We start from the raw sequence: 22,603 nt of genomic DNA on the forward strand, positions 1-22,603 counted from the left end.
TCGATAAGGGCTCTGGTGGAGCGGCCAAGCATACTCTTCAGTTATTGTGCGATGCTTTGTAACTGGTGTTTGTCAAATCCTCAATGACGTCGAAACGCAGGCTTTGTATCGTCGCAAAAGAATTCTGAGCTGTTGCTGTTTACTCAGGGGGAGACTTGGATTTATGTCGAAGTCTGGTTCAAGTACTATGGCCGTCTGGGTAGATGCTTCAGAATCCGAGAGGACAAATGCATTGCTGCTTTCCAGAATTTCCTCGATGTACGTGATCGTCGTTCCCTTGTTGATGTGCTTGAACTCCTGGCTGAAGTTTGTCAGCATCACTTTTGCTTTCAGTCAGTGCACTTCAGCGATCGCTCTTGCGACGGAAATTTCACGGTCGAGCAGCAGCCGTTGGTTGCCCTTGATGACGCCTTCTACGTCTGTGGGTGTTTCGTTGCCGACGGAAATGACGATGCTGGAGCGAGGCGGGATGCTGACTTGGTCCTCAAGTACACTGAAGGCACGCTCACTGGAAGGCCTCTCTGTCGGTATCGCTTGGTCTGTGGACAGTTTTGACTTAGTTTTTGACTTAGACCTCAGGTCAATGATGGCGCCGTGTTGGTTCAAGAAGTCCATGCCGAGAATACGTCTCGCGAGCACTGTTGTAGGACAACGAGCATTGCAGGGTAGGTCCGGTCATGAACTGTAATTCTTGCCATGCAGATTCCCGTCAGCGTTATGAGGTGTCCTCCAGCTGACCTAATTTGAGGGCTGTCCCATGCAGTCTTTACTTTCTTCAGCTTGGCAGCGAACAATCCACTGATGACGGAGTAGTCGGCTCCTGTGTCCACTAAGGCGGTCACTGCATGGCCGCCGAGAAGCACGTCAAGGTCAGTTGTTCTTTGTCTTGCATTGCAGTTAGGTCTTGGTGTTGGATCACGGCTGTGTCGTATTGACGTGTGGCTGGTACGTCGCGTCGTCAGGTCTTTGGTCGGTGCATTCTTTGCTTCCAGGTTTCGTCGGGATGGCAGCGTGTCATTGTTATGTTGTCATTATGTTGTCATTGGCATCTTCGGCGGTGGCAGGGGATCTCTGTCAGTTCGACTAACAGCAACTGCACCTCCATCGGTTGCTGCTTTTAGTTTTCTGGATATGGGCTGACGGACCGGCCCCGGGCTAGGCCAGTAGTGTATTGACGGCGCTTTGGCAACAGGTTGCGACCTGGTGGCGGCGAACGGGACGGTTGTCGAGGGCTCCACTGAGTAGCGGTGATGTAGTCGGCGATATTACGAGGGCGCTACCCAAGCTGTGGCTGCAGCGCGTTCACAGCGAACCCTTGCAGTCCCAAGTCGCGGTATGGGCATCGGCGGTAGATGTGGCCAGCTTCTCCGCAGTGATAGCAGAGCGGACGGTGGTGAGGGGCATGCCAAATGTCTGTCTTCCTCGCATAGCTGTGCTGGGCAGCGGGTGGGTGAATTGGCGGCAGCGGCGGTGGACAACGGAATTGTGCTGTTACAGGGTCCTGGCGCGGTCGCAGAGAGAGACCTTGACGGCAGGCGATGGCGGCGTAGGTCATTGCTTCTGGCTGGGCCTGCGTTGATTGTGGCTGCACCTCAAGAACTCCAAGCGATCGCTGAACCTCTTCTTTGACGATGTTTGCCACTTGAAGCTGCGATCTTGGAAAGAGCTTCTGCGGTTCCTCGCGAACGACCACTCTGATGGTCTCCCGCAGGTCGTCGCTACCGAGTCTTTGAGTGTCGGTGTGATTTGCGGTCGGCAGTCGGCGATTATATTGCCTTGTCTGCATATCAAGCATCTTCTCAATTGTTGTGGCCTCGGAAATAAATTCGGCAACAGTCTTAGGTGGGTTGCGTATCAATCCGGCGAAAAGCTCTTGCTTCAAACCACACATCAAGAAGCAAATTTTTTCTCTTCCAGCATGTCTGGGTCGGCGTGTCGGAAGAGGCGAGTCATCTCCTCCGTAAAGATCACAATGTTTTCGTTCGGGAGCTGCATGCGGGTTTCCAGTAGAGCTTGGGCTCGCTCTTGCCGCAGGACGCTCGTGAACGTCTACAGAAAGCCGTTGCGGAAGAAGTCCCATGTAGTCGGGGTTGATTCCCGGTTTCAAACCACGTCCTGGCGGCGTCTTCTAAGACGAAGTACACATGCCGGAGCTTGTCGTTGGAATTCTAGTTGTTGTATGTAGCGACCCTTTCATATGTTTCTAGCCGGTTATCCAGGTCTTCAAATGATGATCCACGGAAGGTCGGTGGCTCCCTGGGCTGTTGCAACACGATGGGGGACACTGCGGCTGCAATTGTGGTTGACGACGATCTTCCCTGTCGTCTCAGGCAAAAGTCCATGCTCTAAGGGCAGTCCTTGCAGCCTGCAGCTACCTCGCTGGTTCTTGGCGACATTGGTGCTGTCTTCCGTGTTCGGGCTTGCATCACAGCTTTGTGGGGGTGGGTGTCCGGTACATGAACGCAGAGCACCTCCACCAAATGTCACGTAGTAGTGCCGGTGACGAAAGCAGCAAAGCTGGGAATGACGGAACTAGCATTTTATTGGGTAAACTTGTGCCCTGAAAAACAGGCTGCACTCAAAGAACGGTGACAGCAGCAAACACAGTCTGTGATCGGCGAAAAGCTGACCAGCGGGTCAAGCGCGTCAGCTTTTATACATAAGCCATCGAAGTTTCCAGAGTAATCGCTGGTGCCCGTGTTTCTTCCAGAAAGTTCTACACAATTCACGTCGCACATGCTATCAGATTACACAAGCCTGGGTGACAACAGACAGCAGAAAGAACAATCGATAGCATTCGAGAAACTTCCAATACATGTGGGTGCGTCCTGCGCTGAGCAATAACATTTGTTAGACGGTTAAAAGTGGTCACTCGAAAAAAATATACAAGTACTCGTGGCAATATGGTGCATCTAATAACAGCCGACTTACATACTTAAATACCACTCAGATGTTTAGCATCTTCTGTTCCGAAATGAAGGACCTCGGACTGACAAAGGAATTCCCTGAGAAGTTCAAAGTAATGTTTCGAGAATTCGAAATAGTTTTCTCAAATAAGCACATATGCTGGTAGTATCCCCGGTCACCAAAAAGCTTTCTTCCCTTCAGCTCAGTGCATTTCAAGCTAGTTGGGTGTGAAATCACAAAATCTTACATGAAATCGTCCTTTTCAAAATCTTGCCACCACATATTGAAAATAGCTTAGCTAATCAGGTGCTTTGTCTCAAGGCAGCTGGTTTCCCAGCAGCATTGCTTTCTAGCATAATGGAATTGCTTATCGTCAAATTCAAGAAAAGAAAGATGTCAACAGTGAGGGAAAATCAACTGCCATCCGAATAGCACCGCTGCCATACCATATGTACACAGTGTATCCCATTGCCTAAAATGGATTGTTAGCAAAATACGCTTGAAGTTGCTGTTCACTGCAAGGAAAAAATTATCTGCATGGACAAGTAACTAATCAGAGCACTTGTGTACCCCGGCTTGTGAAAAGAAACGAGCAAAAAAAGTATATGAATTGCCACTGGGGTGTATGAAATTCCCTTATCATGTGGTCGTTGCTACATCAGTTAAATAGGCCAGTGTGTTAACTACCGCCTGCACAAGCACATGAACTCACTTCATGGGTAACATTGTAGTCATTTGGCTATTGACTGTTCTAGGCGCTCGTGCAGTCTGGCCTTCCTGAACTGCATAATTGAGGCCAAGTGCAGTCAGTAATAAGCATGAGAGATTAGGGAAGTATTCATGGTCCACAAGGCAAGAGATACTGTACCTGTGTTAGCTGTCCATCTTTAGCTTGATAAAGTGGAAGCTTGGGTGAGTTGGTGATTAAATATTTACATGTTTGCACAGCGCAAAAGACGAGGACAGAAAAGAGGACACAACACAGCGCTTGTGTTGTGTCCTTTCTTCTGTCCTCGTCTTTTGTGCTGTGCAGACATGCTGTCTCTAGCACTGCACAGTAGCAAGCTCGCCTATCTGGCAGATTGACGCATGCATTGATGCCACATTTTTCCCCTTTTTTGTAACCCCTTTCGTGCTTCCATGGTGTAAGTGCCTCCTATCATTTGTTTTGTTTGGTTGATTCTTTCAGTGGTGATTATATATAGCAATTCCTGCAATAAATCTGCATGTTTGGCCCCTTTATGTTATTCAATGTGGCAATAAAAAAAAAAAATTTGGGAAGGGAGAGTGAGAGTCTTATTATGATATTGACCTGTTTGCTTGTGAAAAACAAGAACAAAAAGGCATTAAGCGAAACAGGATTATTCAAAGACGTGATGTGTTGCCAGTTGAGAATAGGCAGCATGCACATGTGTACAAGCACAGTGCTGCCACTGAAATCTGTCACATGTGTGTTGGTTCTGATATGGATGAGCTGTAGGTTTTTCTTATGGTGAAGCTATTCCTGTTTGTCTTTGCAGCTGCTGTCATAATGTTGGGATTTTTATCAGCCCGATACTACTACACCAGATGGAAGGATCAGTCTAAGAATCCAACAGAAATCAGCTCCCTGGTTGCAGAAAGTCGTAGAGACCCTGTCTACACTGGACTCTAGTCATGGATGACACTGAAAGTTCATGCAAAGTATCTCCTCACCTATGTTGACCTAACACCTGTTTCAAAGTATGCCTCTGCTTGCTTTCTGTACCAAAGACCAGATTCATGGCTTTGAATTGATGGAAGTTTTGCAAAATGCGAGCCACTCATGAAAAGAAAAGTTAGATATGAATGAATAAGTGGCATTTTATCATCATCCAGTAACAGTGCTGAGGATCTATGTTGTATGTAGGGCCCATTCTTCTGATATTTTGCTACCTTTCTTCCTGAACTGCCATGACCCTGGCTTCTGGTAAGATAAGGGGGCAACTGCAGTTGTGAATTTATGCTGGGCTTTATTGTTCTGGAGTATGTCTAATCGCTCAGCTGTATTTATCACCTTTTCCCAAGATATGGAGTGCATGCAGGTGAAGTGTTACCAAATCTGCAGTTGTGTACATCCTGTTCATAACAAGCAGTATAGAATGGCCTGCAAATAATGCATTTCCATAGGTACAGGTGTCAACGTTTCCATGTGAAAATGATTTTGTGAGAATAATAGTGCTTCCATTGTTCTTTGCATTGAGTATAACTTGCTAGGAAATTCTGTATGTTCACTTGTGAAAAACATCTATAATAGCACCTATGTCACATATGCACAAAATATGGCAATATTATCTAATATTAGAGCTTTGAATTCATTTAGGAGGGAGTAATATACATCTGCATCCCCATAATGTTAGTGATCTTCATGGTTATTGTTAGCTAGGTTTTCTAATTAGTGCAAACGCATGCAACAATACAAGGAATGAAAGTGCTCGGCAAAGCTTATCAGTAACCTCAGTGTTGAATCTTAAGAATGTCTTGCAATAGATTGTCTGACTTTTTAAGGACTACTTTTAATTGTTAGTTGGCTCACAAGATGTCTTAAGTTGCCTAAAGTTCGCGTGACTTACTTTGTGGCTTTCTATGGCTACATCACAAAAATGGAAATGTTTAGGAAATTGTCTTCTTGATTTAGCTCATCTCATCTCATCAGTCATCATAATTTTGAGCTGTACGTTCATAGTATAGTTCAGAGTTAGTAAGCCTTGGAGAGCTCTTCAATAAAGCTTTTAAGGCAATGAGCATACTAGTGCATCATATTTTTCCACATGTGGAAGGTAGTATCAACCAAATATAGTAAAAGTTGTTGTGTTTTTATTCTATCTTTCTATTGCGTGTTCAAATATTAAATGTTTTCAACTTGAATCAAGTACCATCAATTGACTCATACAAGAGAAGTAAGGACAGAAGGAACATTTTAAAGGCAGGAGGAAATGCTAATTAGTATCCCTTTGATGCATTACAGCTTGCAAGCAGAGGTGAATAAATGTATACTCAGTTGCATCAGCGCAGGGATGAGTGGCAGGTAAAAGGTTAGCACAATATGCTTGACTTTGAAAACAAAATTATGTAATGCAGGAAATGCATTCAACCTAGAGCCATATTTCTTTTCAGGACACCGCTTCCTATCTACATTAATTGGCTAAAGCCAGTCAATCACTTGTGACAATAACCACTATTGTTTAGGTGTGCCTCAAATCTGTGTTATTTTCAAGTTCTGCAGTTTATGGTGTGCACTGAAATAATGCATCATGCTAGACAGGATGTCTCATAAAAATGCAAGCAGGTTTAAATGTTATCAATTAAGAATGCAACCAGTATCAGACACACCTGTGAAGTTTGGTTAGTTGTAACATGCAGATAAAAATGATGTTAACTACAGAAAGGAAGTAAACCTAACTCAAAAGTACCACAGATCATGCTAGTGATGCAAACATGGTGGGTTCCATGAGAGTAATCAAATTTAACATTGATTTTTTTAGGCCAGACATCTGTAAGCAGTCTAAATTCAAGGCATATATTACTAGATTAGTGAGTCATCATGGAAGCAATTGAATTTTCGACATGCTTGCTCAGCACGTGCTGCAATAATTGGCCTCTGGTTGCACCATTGGAGAGGTGGGGACTGCCGTCGAGGTGAGATGCTGTCTGGGATCATGTGATAACATTTTTCTGTGTCCACTACAGAAGGAGCAAGGTCTAAGGAAATTCACGAAAGTAAAACTACACTGCTGCTATGTGTCCAACACAATAGTTTACTGTTCGTTGCTGCAATTTTGGATGCATGTGAGCCAGCCCAGCATGATTCCAGTTATGTTCAGAAACCCTGACAAGTTAGGTTACTCGAAACAGTGAATAACTTGCAAGGATGTGCTGTTAGGCTTGTTGTTTTGTCATAGTGGTATTTTCCAGCACAAAAATTGGACAACCAAATAGACAACAGCGCTCTACCATGTCTTGTCCACCATCGGCTACGTGGACCACAGTGCGCGGGGTAAGAGTTAGGACTTTCGTTAGGTGCGTATGGAAGTTCGAGTTCATAATCAATATGTGTGCTCCTGTGTCAATCAGCGCTATTACAGGTATACCGTCCACTTCCACGTCGATGAGGTTGTGGTGGCCACTAAGTGTAAGCAGAGGAATTTCGGAGGTCGTCATGGCAGGTTCACCTCTCAAAGCTGCGGCTGTTAGTTTTCCAAGGAGTGGCGGGAGGAAGGAGGAGATGGAGAGCGACGAGGCAGAGGCGCGCGGGAAAGATGTGGGCGTGGCAAAGGGGAACTGTTTGGTCATACGGGCAGGGACGTTGGAGCGGTGCCTTCTTCGATGTGTGTCGGCGGGTAGGCTGGCACCGGGTATTTCAAAAGCTCGGCCAAGGCTGTGAGTTCCATGAGCTGCGACAATGGTAGGAAATATGTCCAACGTGTTCACAACAGAAGTAGATAGGCCTGTCATCAGAAGTGCACCATTCTTCGAGGTTTCGATAACGAGGACGAGTGCACGAACTTCATGGTAGATCGGGTCTGCCGGGTGAGTGATACTCGGGTCTGTGGACTTGGCAATGTTACGGGAGTGCAATGTTGGCCAATTGTTGTTGAACGGTCTGGATGAGGGATAATGTTGTGTGGGAATCGTCTGGGGCGTGAACCTGGGGAGGAACTGGGGAGGCAGCTTCAATCTCCTGTGAGGCGATGTGCACTATACTGTCGGATGCAGCAGGCATGGGTGGGAGATGCAGGTCCTTGCAGGTAGATGTTGGCAGCCATGTTAGGAAGGCGAGAAAAGTGGTAGGCAATGCGACGGCTTTTGGCTTCTTCGAAGTGGCAACATTGAGCAATGATGTCCAGCACTTTCAAAGAGTTCTTGAAGGCAAGGGGAGTAAACGTGTCTGCAGTTCCTTTGAGGATATGCGTTACCTTTTCCTCTTCCGCCATCTTCTTGTCAACCTCGCGACAGAGTGCAAGCAAGTCCTGAATATATGTCACATAGGACTCAGTGCAAGTCTGAACTCGGCACGCAAGGTCTTTCTGCGTGGGACGCCGGCAGCCAACAGTCTTGCCAAAGAAATCAGTGAGCTTTTGTTTACACAAGTCCCAGCTAGTGAGTCCCTCTTCATGGCTCTCAAACCAGATGCGCGTCATTCCCACAAAGTAAAAGCTCAGGTTAGTGAGCATGATGGTCTGGTCCCAGTAGTTGCTCGTGCTCACCCATTCATATAGTTAAAGCTAATCTTCAACGTAGGTAATATGTGTGCCAGGAAAGGTTCCTGGGTCGCGCTGTTGTACCACGATGACAATTGTGCGCGGGAGGTGACATGCCTGAAGCATTCTCGCCTTGTGCTGGCATTGCCAATGCAGCCAAGGAGTGCCCACTGCGCAAATCCGTCGTGTGTCTTGGAAAGCCCGCAACATCCACCAAAATGTTTTGGGGAGAAGAGAGGTTTAAATATATTTACAGGGTATTGACAACGCATTCACTCGTGTACAAGATGGAAGACAGTCCGTGCGACATCAGCGAGCATCGTCGTCTTCTGTACTGTCCTCAGCCTCGTCTCTGGCTGTGCTTCTTAACAATATTAATATGTATTGCACATTCACTAATGTTTGAAGTCACTGGTGCTGCTACAAGCTGAGCTATCCTCACAGCAATGAAATTTTGCTCACTTGCAAACTGCATATCATGGGCAGAAACTTGCTGTAACACTCCATTACCCATTCAATGAAATGACCTCGTAACTTTTTTGCATAGGCAGCTTAATTGGCAATAGGAATCGTTTGACTTTCAGAAAAGCAGTATATTTGTCAGTAAGCATAGCATACCTGATACAGCAATGGTTGTGAATGATACAGCCTTTATAATGCACTCAAAACTTTTTATGCTAATGATGGCTATATAGGGAATGAGCAAGCCAAGCAATTGTGCACAAACATAAAATTTTATAAAACTTATGTTTGCATGTCCTGAAATCTAGTGTCTTCAGCACAAACACTCTTCCTCACTGCAGTATTCTGAAATATCCTAGCTTATGATGATATACAGCACTTCCAGAAGGTAGTACCATCAGATGTCATGCAACCAGTGTCTCCGTAGAAGAAAATAAGCCTTCACTTGGACCGATGGTTTCAGGAATAGCTAGGCATTTCTGGCAGAGGTGGTTTAACAAGAACAAGAAGGCACTTGAAACTGTCGAATATGTAAAGCCTCATGCAAGGTTTAGTAAATGTACTGTGCCAGATTTATCACAAAATAGAATTTTTGAAATTATCAACCACCAAATTCTCTAATAATATGAATTGAATAGAGTTAAGTGTTTGATTTGTGCTTGAAACCTTCTAATATTTGCACACCCCCAGTTCTTTTTATTCATTGCTTGCTGTGTAGTGAAATCTGTTTGTAGTGAGTTACGTGCAATAGGACCAGCGTTATTGATATTTGTTTTTCATTGTTTAGTCTCATTTAACATTCTTTGTGAATGGGAGTGAGTGCTGTCACTTTGTGAACTAGCTTTTGTGCTAATGGGCTTGTACTCTGTGATTCTTGGGGCACTATGTGTCCTCACTTTGAAGACTGCTACATGCTGAAGCCACATTGTGCTTTTATTGTGAGAGTTGTGAGTTTATTGTGAGAATGGAGAAACATGGTGCTCAGTGTTGATGGTGGAAGCCACGCATGTTTGACTACCATGATGTGGTCATTATTGCAGAATGACCTAGTAAAAGTAATATTTGCCAGGGGCTGTATTTTGTAACAGTCTGTTTTTATTTTGCATTCGTTTCATCTCATCACTGGCTTGGACACTTGTGTGCTACTGTTATCATCAGGTTTGACCGTATGGCACAACAGTGATAAGAAAGTAAGAATGGAGAATTACATTAATCATTATCAAACACGTATACAGTCTCTGCTGTGCTTAAGCTGGTGGGAGCCTTCAAGCAGCCGTAATTAAGAAAGCATCCTATGTCACTGTTCTAGCTGCATGAATGTTTTCAACAGAGAGTACCTGTCACCACTGAAAATTTTTCAGCTGTAGATAAAATGTTTATACATAAGGAAATTCAGCCACAATTAAAAAGAGGCATCATGTCACAAGCTCAATAGCCTAAGAAGATCATTTCTGAAATGAACTTGATTACACCTTCCAATAATTTGTGTTAAAACCAGTTATAGCTTATCATTTTTATTTTTATTATTTATAAATGGCTTTGTTTTTATTGACTTTTGTCATACTAACATACAGCTGGCCAAGTGAAAGTAACAGTATTAGCACACGTCCATGTAGCTGATGTGTCCAGAATTCAGCTGTAACACTGTTTTCAGATACCATATGTCACAATACAAACTTTATACATACACCATATTCTGCGTGTTGTGTACTTGCATATAAGCCTGTCTATTAGTTTTATTCAGGGAACATACTAACCCACAGGTCGATAAGAATCAGGAGCAGCCAAGGTACTTGATTTTTTTTCTGGTAACAACCATATAAAAACAATATTGAAGCAAGGCAAAGCATAGGGGAACTTGACTTTGTTTTAGTTGAAATATAGAATTATTAAAGACAAGGGAAATGGAAGTGTCAGAAAAAACAATAAGCCACCAATGGGAGCCAAACCCACAGCCTCCGCATGATGCGTGCGATGCTCTACCAATTGAGCATCAGCGGTGACTAATCTGCCATAGAATTTCTTGGTTATTCATATGTGTAACCTAGTGCTGGGAGTGTTTGTCAGCGTCATTCACGACTGTGACAGAAGATGTGGAACATTTTTTACAACCACAGGCATCATACAGTACCGAATCTGAGGATCAGGCAGCTGAGGCAACTTTCTTGATCTATAACGTTCGCAGATATTTTCACTTTTTTGTGATGCGGTGTCAGGCACGATGCTTCACTGGAGTGATGGCCATTCTTTTGGCTGGCTTAGCCGGTTAGCATCCATGGAAAGTTATAGCCCTGAACGTATCAACTGAGAATACCGCTCCTAGCCAATAAACCCTTGTTCATATTCATATGTGCCTCAAGGCATCAAGGTTGCCAGAGTTGAGACTCTACTACACAGTGAGTTAGAAGGATCATGGGAACCGTGGGCATATTGCTTTTATATTTTTTTTTTTTATCAATTGAGGATGCATCTCTGCATCCAGATAACGTAGCCCTTGCTGAATGATGCCTTCCATGAAAAATGATCCACAAGGACACCAACACCATGGATGTCATTGTGACAAATTTCTTTAGTGTTCAAGCTGCTAGATGCACTCTCCTCTCTCCGCATCTTTATCCATGCCCACACATTTTGTGAGACAGTAACACCTGAGTAACAGTTCCCTCCTTTAACTTGACTATGCTCCAGGTTATTATCAAATTTGCTTTTCATGAAACAGTAGTGACAGTGGTAAATGGCGCTTTAAATGTTTGAGATGTAATACCCCAGTCACACAGGCGCTTTCAAAGTCTTTTGAACCAGAGGTCCTTTACTTCAAGGAAAGATGTGTGCTGTCACATGGGAACATAAAAGGAGGTCTAGTCAGTGGGAGCTTTGAGTCAAAGGAGTTTGCATTTGTCCTTTGAAATCTGAAGGGGCTACTCTTGAGCCCAAAGGGCATCTGACAGAAAAAAAATATATTTTGTATAAATACAGAAGTTCAACTTTTATCTGTTAAAAACAAGTTTCACTGTACTATAGAAGTTTCAAAGCACTAAACACTTTCTTGGCATGTGCAATCGCAATCATAAATGCACTAGTACAGCAGTGCCGGCACGGCCTGTTGCCATCAGCAACAGCGACACAACATCGGGGCCATGTGCGGTTTGGTTGTCGGCTGCTATGCTATGCGTCATTACCGTTTTGCAGCATAAGCTGTTCTGGGCGCATTCCAATAGCCACTTCAGTTGGCAATGGTGTCCACCACCGCCGGTGTCCGTTGTCCATAGCAGCTATTGCCAGGAATCGGAAGGAAAAAAAACTAAATTCTTGCCAGGATCGAACCTGGGCCCGCTGTATGGGAGTCAGCTACTCTACCACTGAGCCACGCCAGCTTTTTGTTTTCTCTAAGAACTATATGCTTCACACTGAAAATAACCAATTATAAGAAGATACTTGAAGGGTTCCTTGCTGGGGCTAGCTCATGAGTGTACTGGGATTTCTCTCAACAGGTGTGAGGACCCTTGTCAGATGTCATATCTACACCCTTGTCGCATAGCAGTCCTCGCAGCATCGACGTCCCAATTTCTGGGTGGCCTTGGCCAATGAAGTAGTGTGCTGCTTGTAGACGAGAGCATCGAGCTTGAGCTGCCAATAGACGGTCCATTTCCTCCTCCGAAAGACTCTTGGATTCTGCAATGAAAGTCTCTTTGAGGCTCAAGACATGACGGCAGGCTTTCTCCAATTGTCCATGAGTCACTTGTTTCTCTTTCTGCACCTGCGTTGGAGAGGCATATTGCAGTTCAGTGTGTTTTGAGGCACTTGTTACTGTTAGTTCACCTCCTACTTTCAGGCCTGGTATGGAAGCGATGAGATTATTACTAGTGGCCTGTCTGTACTCATCAGTTCCCAGTACGGTGTTCTTAAGAAGCCAAGTTGCGATGGCCAAGTTCACTTCGACGTCAGAAGCACTTGCTTGAGTTGACAGGGATATAATTTCCCTTGCTGTCTTTAAGAGTGGCCCACGCTTATAGTTGTCAGCCAACCACTTGGAAAGATTGGAACTCTTAAGGGCCTTTAATATTCCCATTTCCTTCCCATTTCCTTCTCATGTTTTGTGACACTGATAGCAGTATTGTGGTTTCTTGACATCTCGGGTATGCTGCACATGTTGAGGTACGTTTCCATTTCGGATGTGCTTTTAGGGGAACGATAACATTTTAGGGAGAACGATAACTATTCTGATTGAAAGCTTGGCAACACCAGCAGTGAGTGCTGTGATGTTTGAGGTTAGGCATGAAATAGATGGTAGCTGGCCCATGCCGTCGTCCAACTTATCCACGCTGAGGGCGTTGAAGGGAGAGACTTGTTCTCATCGAGAACGAGGAATATGGGATTTATTTACAATAGCTACATGAGAATGTTACAATTCATCAGTCTAACATGCAAAGAGGAATGCACACTGAGGAGCCGCCAACGGCTCCTTAAATACACACTGTCCTCCCTAGATCCCTAGGTGAGGGGAAACGGCCGTTCAACCAAACGGAGCGTCCAAAGTCATTGCAGCCGACTCGCCTTTGAGGGGGAGGGTTTACGCACTCACTTCCGCACAGGTTTCACTGACCACACCAAGGGCAGAGGGTTCTCGCAGACACAGTGCCAGACCCGAGCGGGTGCCTCTCTATCCCAGAGTTGACCCTGCATTCAGTGGCCGCTGCGTCTGCCCATTGACTGACGACTTCTAAGCAGCGTGAGACGGCACCGCAAAGCATCTCGTTCCAGGAATTCTCCTGCTCCAACCAGACCTTGGCGGTGACGGCGTATACACTAACAATACTTGCTCCGCTGACTGCGGCTTGCCATCTCACCGCCGTCCCCATGTTGACGTGGCGCATTGTCTTCACAAAGCAGGTCGTCGCCGCAGGCCTGCCGGCGTTGAAGGGCTGTTGGCTCGTGCATTGTAGTCCTTACGAAGCGAGTTGTTGCAGCGGGCTCGGAGGATTCGACGGTTGCGTCTTCGAAGCTTGCCACCTTAGCAGCTGCAGCTGGCCGGGTACGGCTTGCAGGTCGGCACCTCTGCAGGCCTTTCGTAACAGTGCGCCAATATCGGGTACTTTTATTTCTGTCATGATTCAACTGGTTTGAATGGATAAAAAGCTGCCTCTGCGGGAGCAGAATGACGTGAGCCACACCAGCACTTGCTAGCCTGCAGCGGAAAAATGTCTTAAAAATGCGTCCTAGGTTGCGAGGAGACGTGCAATGTGACATGCGTGCTGCATAGCATTGATACATGCACATTTTGCATTGCAGTTGTGTATTATTACACCAGGTAGAATGCCATGTACCACATGCACAGGTAGCGGTGTAAGGCAGTTGAAGGTTTGAGGAAGAAAAAGAAGTAGAAGTTTAAGGAGATGTAAACAGAAATGGTAGAAAAATATATATTGTTGTGTACCTGATTAAATCAAGCTGGCTAGGTGACGAGGATGCCAATAAATCATCACCATCATTAACATCGTATCATGCCACTTGTCAGATCAAGCTGGCTAGGTGACTATGTCACCGCCACGTTTCAAAGGGGATGTCAATAAATCATCATCATCATTAGGATCGTATCCTGCCACTTGCCTTGTGATGGGAGATGAGTGCAGCATAGCACCTATGCGTGTGCTCTTTGCATTGCAGTTGCATATTATTATGCCGAGTGGCATGCCATGTAGCAGTTGCGTAGGTAGCGATACAAGGTAGATAGAAAAGTCTTGAGGAATAAAAAGAAGATTATGGAGATGTATAAATATTTATGTAATAAAAAACATATATGGCATACCTGATTAACTCAAGCAGGCTATGCGACTGTTAGTCACCGTCCCATTTCAAAGGGAATGCCATTAAATCATCATAATCATCATTAGCATCGTATTGTGCCATTTGACTCGTGATGTGAATGCGTGACGCATAGTGTTGATACAGATTAACTTTGCATCGCAGTTCTGTTATATTCCACCAGGCGTCCTGACATGTAGCAGTTGCAGTAGCTAGGGAAATTATGGAGCATGCTTTATTAGAATGTGAAGATATCTGCCCAGCAGTCGATCTAGGCACCACTGGACTCCTTGAAGCCCTTGGGTTCAGCGAGAGCTAGGGGAAAGTAAACATGTGCGCAATAGAGATTAATAAGAGGCGATTGGAAGATTGGTGGACGAAAAGTAGGGAAACGACAAAAAACGTAGATGTACAAAAACAAAGTTCACAATAGGGGGTCAGAAAATTTGGTTATGGGAATTCATCGTACCTTCTTTTTTTTTTTTTTTAACCTAGGTAGGACATTAGGCAGTATAATAGCAAGAGCTTGGTGGCTGGCGCAACCCACTGCCCTGTTCCAAAGCGGATGCTCATAACATCCATCCATCCATCCATCCAGCATATAGCAGTCGCATGCAGTATGTAGCTGGACCTGGTTAACTCAAGCAGGCTAGGTGACTATTTGTCACCACCTTGTTTCGAAGGGGATGCCAATAAACCATCATCATCATCATAAGTAGCAACATATCATGCCACAGGTCAAGGGAAGTGACATGTGCATCACATAGTCTGGATATCTGTGTTCACTCTCCTGTACACGTTATGGCACCTCTTTGCAAGGTATGAACCGCTGCTGAAGAAGCGAATTGTAGAGCTGTGCAAACGGTTGCAACCAGGCAACAATGCGCTCAGCAGACCGCTGTGCAGAGAGCAGGACTAGGGTCCCTAGAAATACTTGCTAGACTGGCGTCCGCTGGCTGCGGCGGGGGCTGCTGCTGAATGATCGCCGCGGTGGCGCTGCGAGCAATCGGCGTGCCATGCCAGCCGCGGCGTCTGCTCTAGACGCGCACGTCTCGCCTCGCGAAACAAATTCACTGCGCGTGTTGATTTGCCTTGCGCATGTGATTGCAGTGTTTTTTTCTTTGATTTTAGCTTAGTCGTGGTTTTTCAATGTGCACTTCAGTTATTGGCGTAGCGGCGCAAACAATTTTTTTATTGCGAAAAATTTTGGGCGCGTACCCCAGAGTCGAAGGTGAAACGAACCCGCTTATTTTTACATCATATTCTCCTTTCTGAATACTGCTGCCCATCCACGTATTATAATACCGCCTCCTGAGGAATTTAAATAAAAATTTCTTGCATCAAAAACATTACCCAGGATTCTAAACCCCACGACCGTGTGTGTGCGCAACAGTGCGCTATTGACAGCGCCGTTTTCATTCATGCTATTGATCTGATCTCAACTTCTACGGACTATAAATGAAGTTAGAAGGCAGACTGAGCACTGGAAACTTCTAGATGCACGCACAATTAAAACATGTAAGATGAGAACCTGAGCCCTGTAATCACGTGCTTTAGGCAAACTTACAGACTTACAAACTTATAAAGTTTACAGCAATGTAATGCCCATTTGAAGCCGTAAAGGATTTGCTGATAGGCTTCAATCCGCAGCCAGGGCACAAACTGAGTTTTGCAATGTCCTGAAGAAGATTTATCGCCTCTTCTGTGGATTTGACGTCTAACTCCTTCACTTTTTTTCCTCTAATATACACAGTAGCCTTCATGGCAGCGTCATCCGAATCACTGTGACGGAGCAGAACTCATCGACTTACGTATAAGGCGTCCTGAGAGCCGTCCTCACTTGTGTGGCACTGTGCGAATGTTACTTGCTGAGCATCCGAAAGGTCGCCATTTGTCCAAGGTGGTGGTGGCTGCAGCTCTCTGTGTTCCCTGAGCAGAATCGCGTCACATGATCCACTGCCGCAAGATTCTTCAAGCACCTCCACTGGTGCTTCAGGATCAATGCGCTTTTTTTTCTCTGGTGGTGCTCTGACTCCCGGTGATTGCTTCTGCTCACACAAGTTTCTATCCTTGCTCTTCTGGGGCAGAGGTTTCGAGATATACTTTGGGGTGTCAGGAAACAGTGTAGGAACAGCATCATTCGCGAGTTGCGGCACATTCCGGGGAATTTCCACTTCCTTGCCCTGAATCACAGTCTTAAAACTTCTCTCAATAAAACACGGTTCGAAGTGTCGCTCGCAAACGACACTAGCTTCGTCGAGCACTCTATCGCCGCGCTTGATGTTGCGCTCCCACTGTCGCCTCTTTTCTGCGTCCTTTGGTGTCCTGAAGAGAGAGCATTTCACCTTGCAGGAACGGTAGCCGCTCTTGCATCCCGGCACGAAACACGTGCTGTCGCATTTGTCGCGTTGCCTAGACATGACGCGATCGCACATCTATGAGCGCACGCACACCAACACACACGCAAGTTAGCGTTCACGTATTTGGAAAAAACAAACAGTATGCTGGGCTTGCGACCAAAAAGCAGCGCGCAACACTTCCGCAACCACGGCAGGCACTGCACGACCGTCCCTTTAGGCACAACACTCCGATTGTGTGCAGCGCCCCCTGCGCATTCATCTAAGGCGCAGCCAACCGGTTCCGTGGGGAGCTCCGCGCGAACGGCAGACTAGCAAGTATTTCTAGGGACCCTAGCAGGACAAGCCGCAGCTCGCCGCCAACATGGGTGGACAGCTCAGATCGTTCTTGTGAAAACAATGCAAGGAGACTTTACCGCAAAGACCTTGTAGTGCATGGTGCTGAAAGTGGAGCTCCTATGGAGCCGCTCCTCCACCTTGTGCTGCAACTGTGGTGCGTGTCCCGCACAGGCCTGTGACTTTTTAATTCCTCATCACTTTCACGTTTTAGACTGTGTTGCAGTTTCTGTTACAAGCTTCAGCGGAGACCATCTGGAGATCGTGTAGCACTGACACATATTTCTTGAACTAATGTTCCTTTGAAAGCTCCGAAATCCTTAATATAAAGGGCCTTTGGTACGGCCGTGTGACTGGGGTATAAGAGGCATGCATGGGCTAGGAGGTGACACACACCATAGCAGCAGTACTGGCAGCAGCAAAATTTTTGCGTTACATTAGGTACCTGTTTATAAATCTTAGTCCTCTGAGATCCTCTCAATGCAATACATGCCATGCCCATCAGCACACTGAAAAATAAGTTGCGTCCAAAAACTGCCAGCCTGGACCTTGACAGTCACTTCTAATGCCCGCATTAGAACAAGAGCATGGCCTTTGAGATAGGCTCTGATTGGCTTTGGGGAACCTGCTAGCTATTTTAACGTAAAAGAAGTGAGGCTACAGAAGTGCATACAAATTGCTGTGCTATGTACTTGCTGTTGATCTTTCCAAAGGCCATAATTGCTTAAAATGTTTTGTAACACTGTGCCCAGAACTAGCCTCTGGCTAAGGGTGTTCAAACATTTTCTGAAACTTTATCAATCTTGTTTGGGAATAAACATTGAACTGAACTGATTAAAAATAATGCTATAATTTAAAGAGCCTCAATGCAAAGTTGTCAACATAAAGCACATAATATATTATAAATATTTAAGTTTGTAGATGCATCTACTGATTCTCGCCAATTTTCTCGGCTGAAATCTATTACAATCTTTTTCTGTGCCTGTGGCAACTCTGGAAAGTAGCTCTGGTGCACTAGTTGTGTCCAGCATTGCTGCCACTGGAGCAACAGCTTTCAGCTTGGCAAATGACTGTCAGCACATGCAAGCTTGAAATGACGCAGCAAGGCACCTCGATTTTCCCGAATGCTACAGCCAGGTTTTTAGTGTATGTGCATAGCATGCCTATTGCAAGGCATGAAGAGTGTTCATAATTAACTGGGTGTCTGCTTACCTTTCTAACTGTGCACAGTCCATCAGTTGATTCTCATTGTCCAGCTACCTCCCAGTCACTTCTGGCACACCATAGGGAGGTGTGCTGGGACCATTACTCTTTTTGATATACATAAATGACATTGTTGGTATGATTGTGAACCAGGGCAGATTAGGCTTTTTGCCAATGATTGTGTATTGTTTAATGAAATCAAGTCTTCTGAAGATCAAGTCATTCTTAATTCTAACCTTCAGAACATTAATTCCTGGTGCAATCGATGGGACATGAAGCTTAACAATGACAAAACAGTCTTCATGAATGTTACCAAAAAAAGAGTAGCCTATCATTTCCATATAACCTTCCATCTCACCTGCTCGAGGAAGTTAATGAATACACATACTTAGGTGCTACTATAACCAATAATCTTAGCTGGAATAAAGATATATCAAACATATGCACGTCAGCTTTTAAGAAACTTTGCCTCCTCAGGCACAAATTAAAAGCTGCCCCTACTAGCGCAGAGCTCTTAGCCTACACCTCTATCATCAGACATAAACTTGAATACGCATACACTGTCTGGGACCCTTACACAAAACATGACATTGAGGTGTTGGAAATGATTCAGCGAAAATCTGTTCGATTTATCTTTAACAAATGCCGCTCTACTGACTCTCCCACCGTCCTCATGGTGCAACATAACATACAGACACTGGAAATACGAATTAAAATTCAAAGATTGAAGTTACTTTTCTTAATCAAAAATACTAAACTCTCCATGAGACCTGATTCATTTATTAAGTCCACCACAACACGCCTAACAAGAAATCATCACACGGAATCCCTAACACTGTACATCGCTAGAGTCAATGTTTTTCAATGCACTTTCCTTCCGCACATAATAACTCAATGGAATTTATTCCTGACTGATCTACTAACCAGTATTGGTGCCTTTGACAAAATTGCTTATTGACAGTTGTAGACTTATTGTTTCTTGTTCCTACTATGTGTCATTCTTTACATATTTTGTTTACTGCAATGTAATTTGCTGTGCTTTTTGTTGTTGTTATTGTTGTCTTTTTATTTTGCTCCTCCTGCCAGGACCCATTTAGGGTCTGCAGTATGCTGTGAATAAATAAAATAAAAATTAGAAATGTAAATATGACATCACTTGGAGCTGTCGAGTGCTATTGGACTTGTTTGGCACATAGTTCTTTTATGATGATTGCTGGTGCCATAAGTCAGATAAATTTCCAACATTGAAAAGTGGACTTAATAGTTAGGCTTCTGTTGCATATAATACTGGCCTCATAATTACTTGTTATTGCAGCATGTAGGCAAGGAGACCTGTCCATATGCTTCAATTTAGCATTTACATGTTTCAATACATTAGCTTTCCTTTTTCACCATATTGAGAGGTTGGCTGGTATACTTGGGCTCATTGTCTGCAAATGTTGGAACACTAGAGCTGGACGAGTACTAAAACCTGTGCTCATTGAAGTGAAAATTCTGAATTTCCTATAGGCAATACTAAAAGCTATGCTAATGGACAGATTCACCTCTGAAATCTGCCATTGAGCATCGGCAATTTCACATGGCTTCACTGTTTAAATGGTTACTTGCAATGCATTCCATAGTCTTGAGAATGGTTTATATGCCACTGTTGCAGTCACCTCATTTCACATATTATTATATGGTTCATTTAAGAGACCTGGCAATTTTTACCACTTTGCTTTACTGACTATTCTAAGTCAGCTATGACTTTGAAACATTTAACACACTCAAATGCTTTGTTTCTAATTGTCTTTTCTGAAGGTTTACCTACACACATAATTCAACTTGTGGAGTTGTGTAAGTGACCCAGTAAGGTCATTTGGTATGTTTGTGCCTAGTTTTCTATGTATTCACAATCCGCATTACATGTGAACAAAAGTTGAAGGTTTGGTCAAAAGGGCTTTCATACTAAGACGTTGGTGCACTTGTTTTATGCTCGTGGCAGGTGCCACATCAGTTACTTATGCAAGTGAGGTACTGTAACTTGTGTGCCACAGAAATAGATGCCATTGTACCTGGGATTGTGCATTATGTTTTGCATTGATTTGCTACCAGCACTTATTAGAGCTTGTTTTGTTGTTATGGACATTAGTCTACATGTCATGGCCCATGGGTGGTGGACCATGGTGCCCACCAACTGTGGCATCCACCACTATGATTTTTGCATGCGAGTGCAGTCATTGTTGACAACCTTAAGGTTTCCTTGACTATGCAGAAAACGTGCTTGGTATCCTCCTGTCTTTGTTGCTTGTTAAAAAGAAGGCAAAAAGGTAAAAGTGGACATGAGTGAAATTTTTATCATAATAACTTGACCATCTTGTCTCCAAATTTGACACAAATAATTTGTATTAGAGCATCTATGCTGACATTTCCTGGATGTCCCGCAGACTAAATGTCATTGTGTAATGAAAATGACGGTGTTCAAGAGTGTTTTGCCTCTTCTCAAAAACTGTTATTTCCCTCGTAAATCTAAGCTTAAAATGCATAACTCATACCATGTGTTACAATAATACAGACTACCTGATTCAGCCATTTAATAAGCCTTGCAACATTTAAAGGGCCTTTAAATGTTTCAGTTGCATGACATGTGTAGAAACCAATAGAACATGCTTCAACTGCTGCTTCTAATACGTACATGTGTACTTTCTTGGGGGGAATAGTGCGATTACTGCCATAACATACTTGTCAAGTTCATTTTTGGGCTTCATTCTTCTATTATAATTTAATGTTGTTTCTCATCTCACATTATGTTAATTGCTGTTGTTTGCAGGTATAGATTTTTGTATGTTTGTTCTGAAGCACAAAGTAATGTCTGTAACATTCTTTTGCAGTATGTGTTTGTAGGCAGCAAGTTCAATATATTGAATATGCTATCACGTAAGAAAATACAAGCTGGTTGTATAAGTTCGTAATATGTTGGAATTCTATCTGGTCAGGACAAATCATGGCACATGAAGCCGTTTTCTCAGTAACTATTTAAGGATAGCAGAAACTGACCACTTTGGGAACATTCATTTTGTATTTTATGCTTTACTTGGCTGATGTACTGGTTTCCTTTACTAGGGGTATGTCATGTGTGCTTTGATGTTGAGACTGCAGTCTCAGTCCTAGGTCAGTTCTTGTAGAATTGCAACTTTTTGGTTTTCAGACTTCCTGTTGCAAAGTTTTGCCTATGCAAAGCACGTCTGCAATCTTACTAGTTGCACTTGCTTCATTCTAAGCATGGCCAAAGTGGTCTCATTCATAGCTTTTAGCCTGCTCGAGTGGTATTTTTCGTTTTGCCAAACTAGTACAAATCTTTAAAGCAAAGATGGTCTTCTCTGCTTTAGCTTGTTTTAAAAAAAACTGATCTTACCAATGCTGCCAATTCCATTTCTAGTTTTAATTTAGTGGTAATTCATGTTGCACCACTGAAGCCTTTTCATTTTATTTACAGTTCCAGAAATTTCCAACATGTTTTATTTGCTTCTTTTATTCATGTTCATATGTATGGATCTAGTCTTATTCCTTTTTACTTTGTTATATTTTGGGGGTAGTTATTGGCTGCAAAAGTTAGTACAGTGTAAGTAATCTTATGCCAGAAATACATGCACAGAGAAGAATGTTGCTTCTATGAAATACCTTCTTATTTAATACCTTTAAATGCAAACAACACCTGAATTCTTGTTTCCACTTTTAGCAAAGGAACATGATTTGGTCTAAAACATCAAAACTGAGGGCCATGTGTGTTTGTGCTGTGAAAACTACCATCCGTCCAGTACAGATGCATACTTTCATCTTCTGTATGTGTCGGTTTAGTGGTTGTTCACAGCTTTCTTTTGTAGAAGTGACCGCAACCATTGAGGTCTGTGATTATTGTCATATAATGGTTCTGGTGTTTCTTCGAAATAGGTAGCTTCTTCATGCCGAAGTATAAATTTATTTGCACCTGAATTTCATTTTGTCAAGTCAGTTGTTTTGGTACCAAAAATCTGTTGTTGATGATTATTTCAAGCATAATTTTTTTCTTCCTCATTTTTCTGGAAACGTCAACAAAACTGTGTTAAAGTTGTGTTTTCTGTCCCCTTATTATTTTAATTGTTTTATTACACTTAATCGCTTGTGCCCAACTTAGTCACAGGGTTGTGGACCATTCTTTTCCACAGTGTTAAAAGTGAACTTTTGTTTTTATATTAATTAAGCTGTTACCAAGTTGTGACCTGTGAAGTATGGTTCTTGCTGCATTTGTTCGAGCTACAGCTCAGAAACAAAGGCTGAAATAAAACATGAGACATTTTA

At 43.8% G+C, this 22,603-nt stretch overlaps 1 protein-coding gene across 1 annotated transcript in view; it reads left to right on the plus strand.

Moving 5' to 3' along the window:
• The window catches only part of LOC126543168 (uncharacterized), a 47,721-nt gene extending 25,118 nt beyond the window's left edge, over positions 1-22,603 (plus strand). Inside the window, exon 7 of the mRNA XM_055061325.2 lies at positions 4,428-22,603. Coding sequence (XP_054917300.2) covers positions 4,428-4,561 — 134 coding nt within the window. The 3' untranslated portion in view covers positions 4,562-22,603. The remainder of the gene's footprint in view (positions 1-4,427) is intronic.

This window comes from Dermacentor andersoni, chromosome 1 (assembly GCF_023375885.2).
Source record: "Dermacentor andersoni chromosome 1, qqDerAnde1_hic_scaffold, whole genome shotgun sequence".
NCBI classification, from domain to species: Eukaryota; Metazoa; Arthropoda; class Arachnida; order Ixodida; family Ixodidae; genus Dermacentor; species Dermacentor andersoni.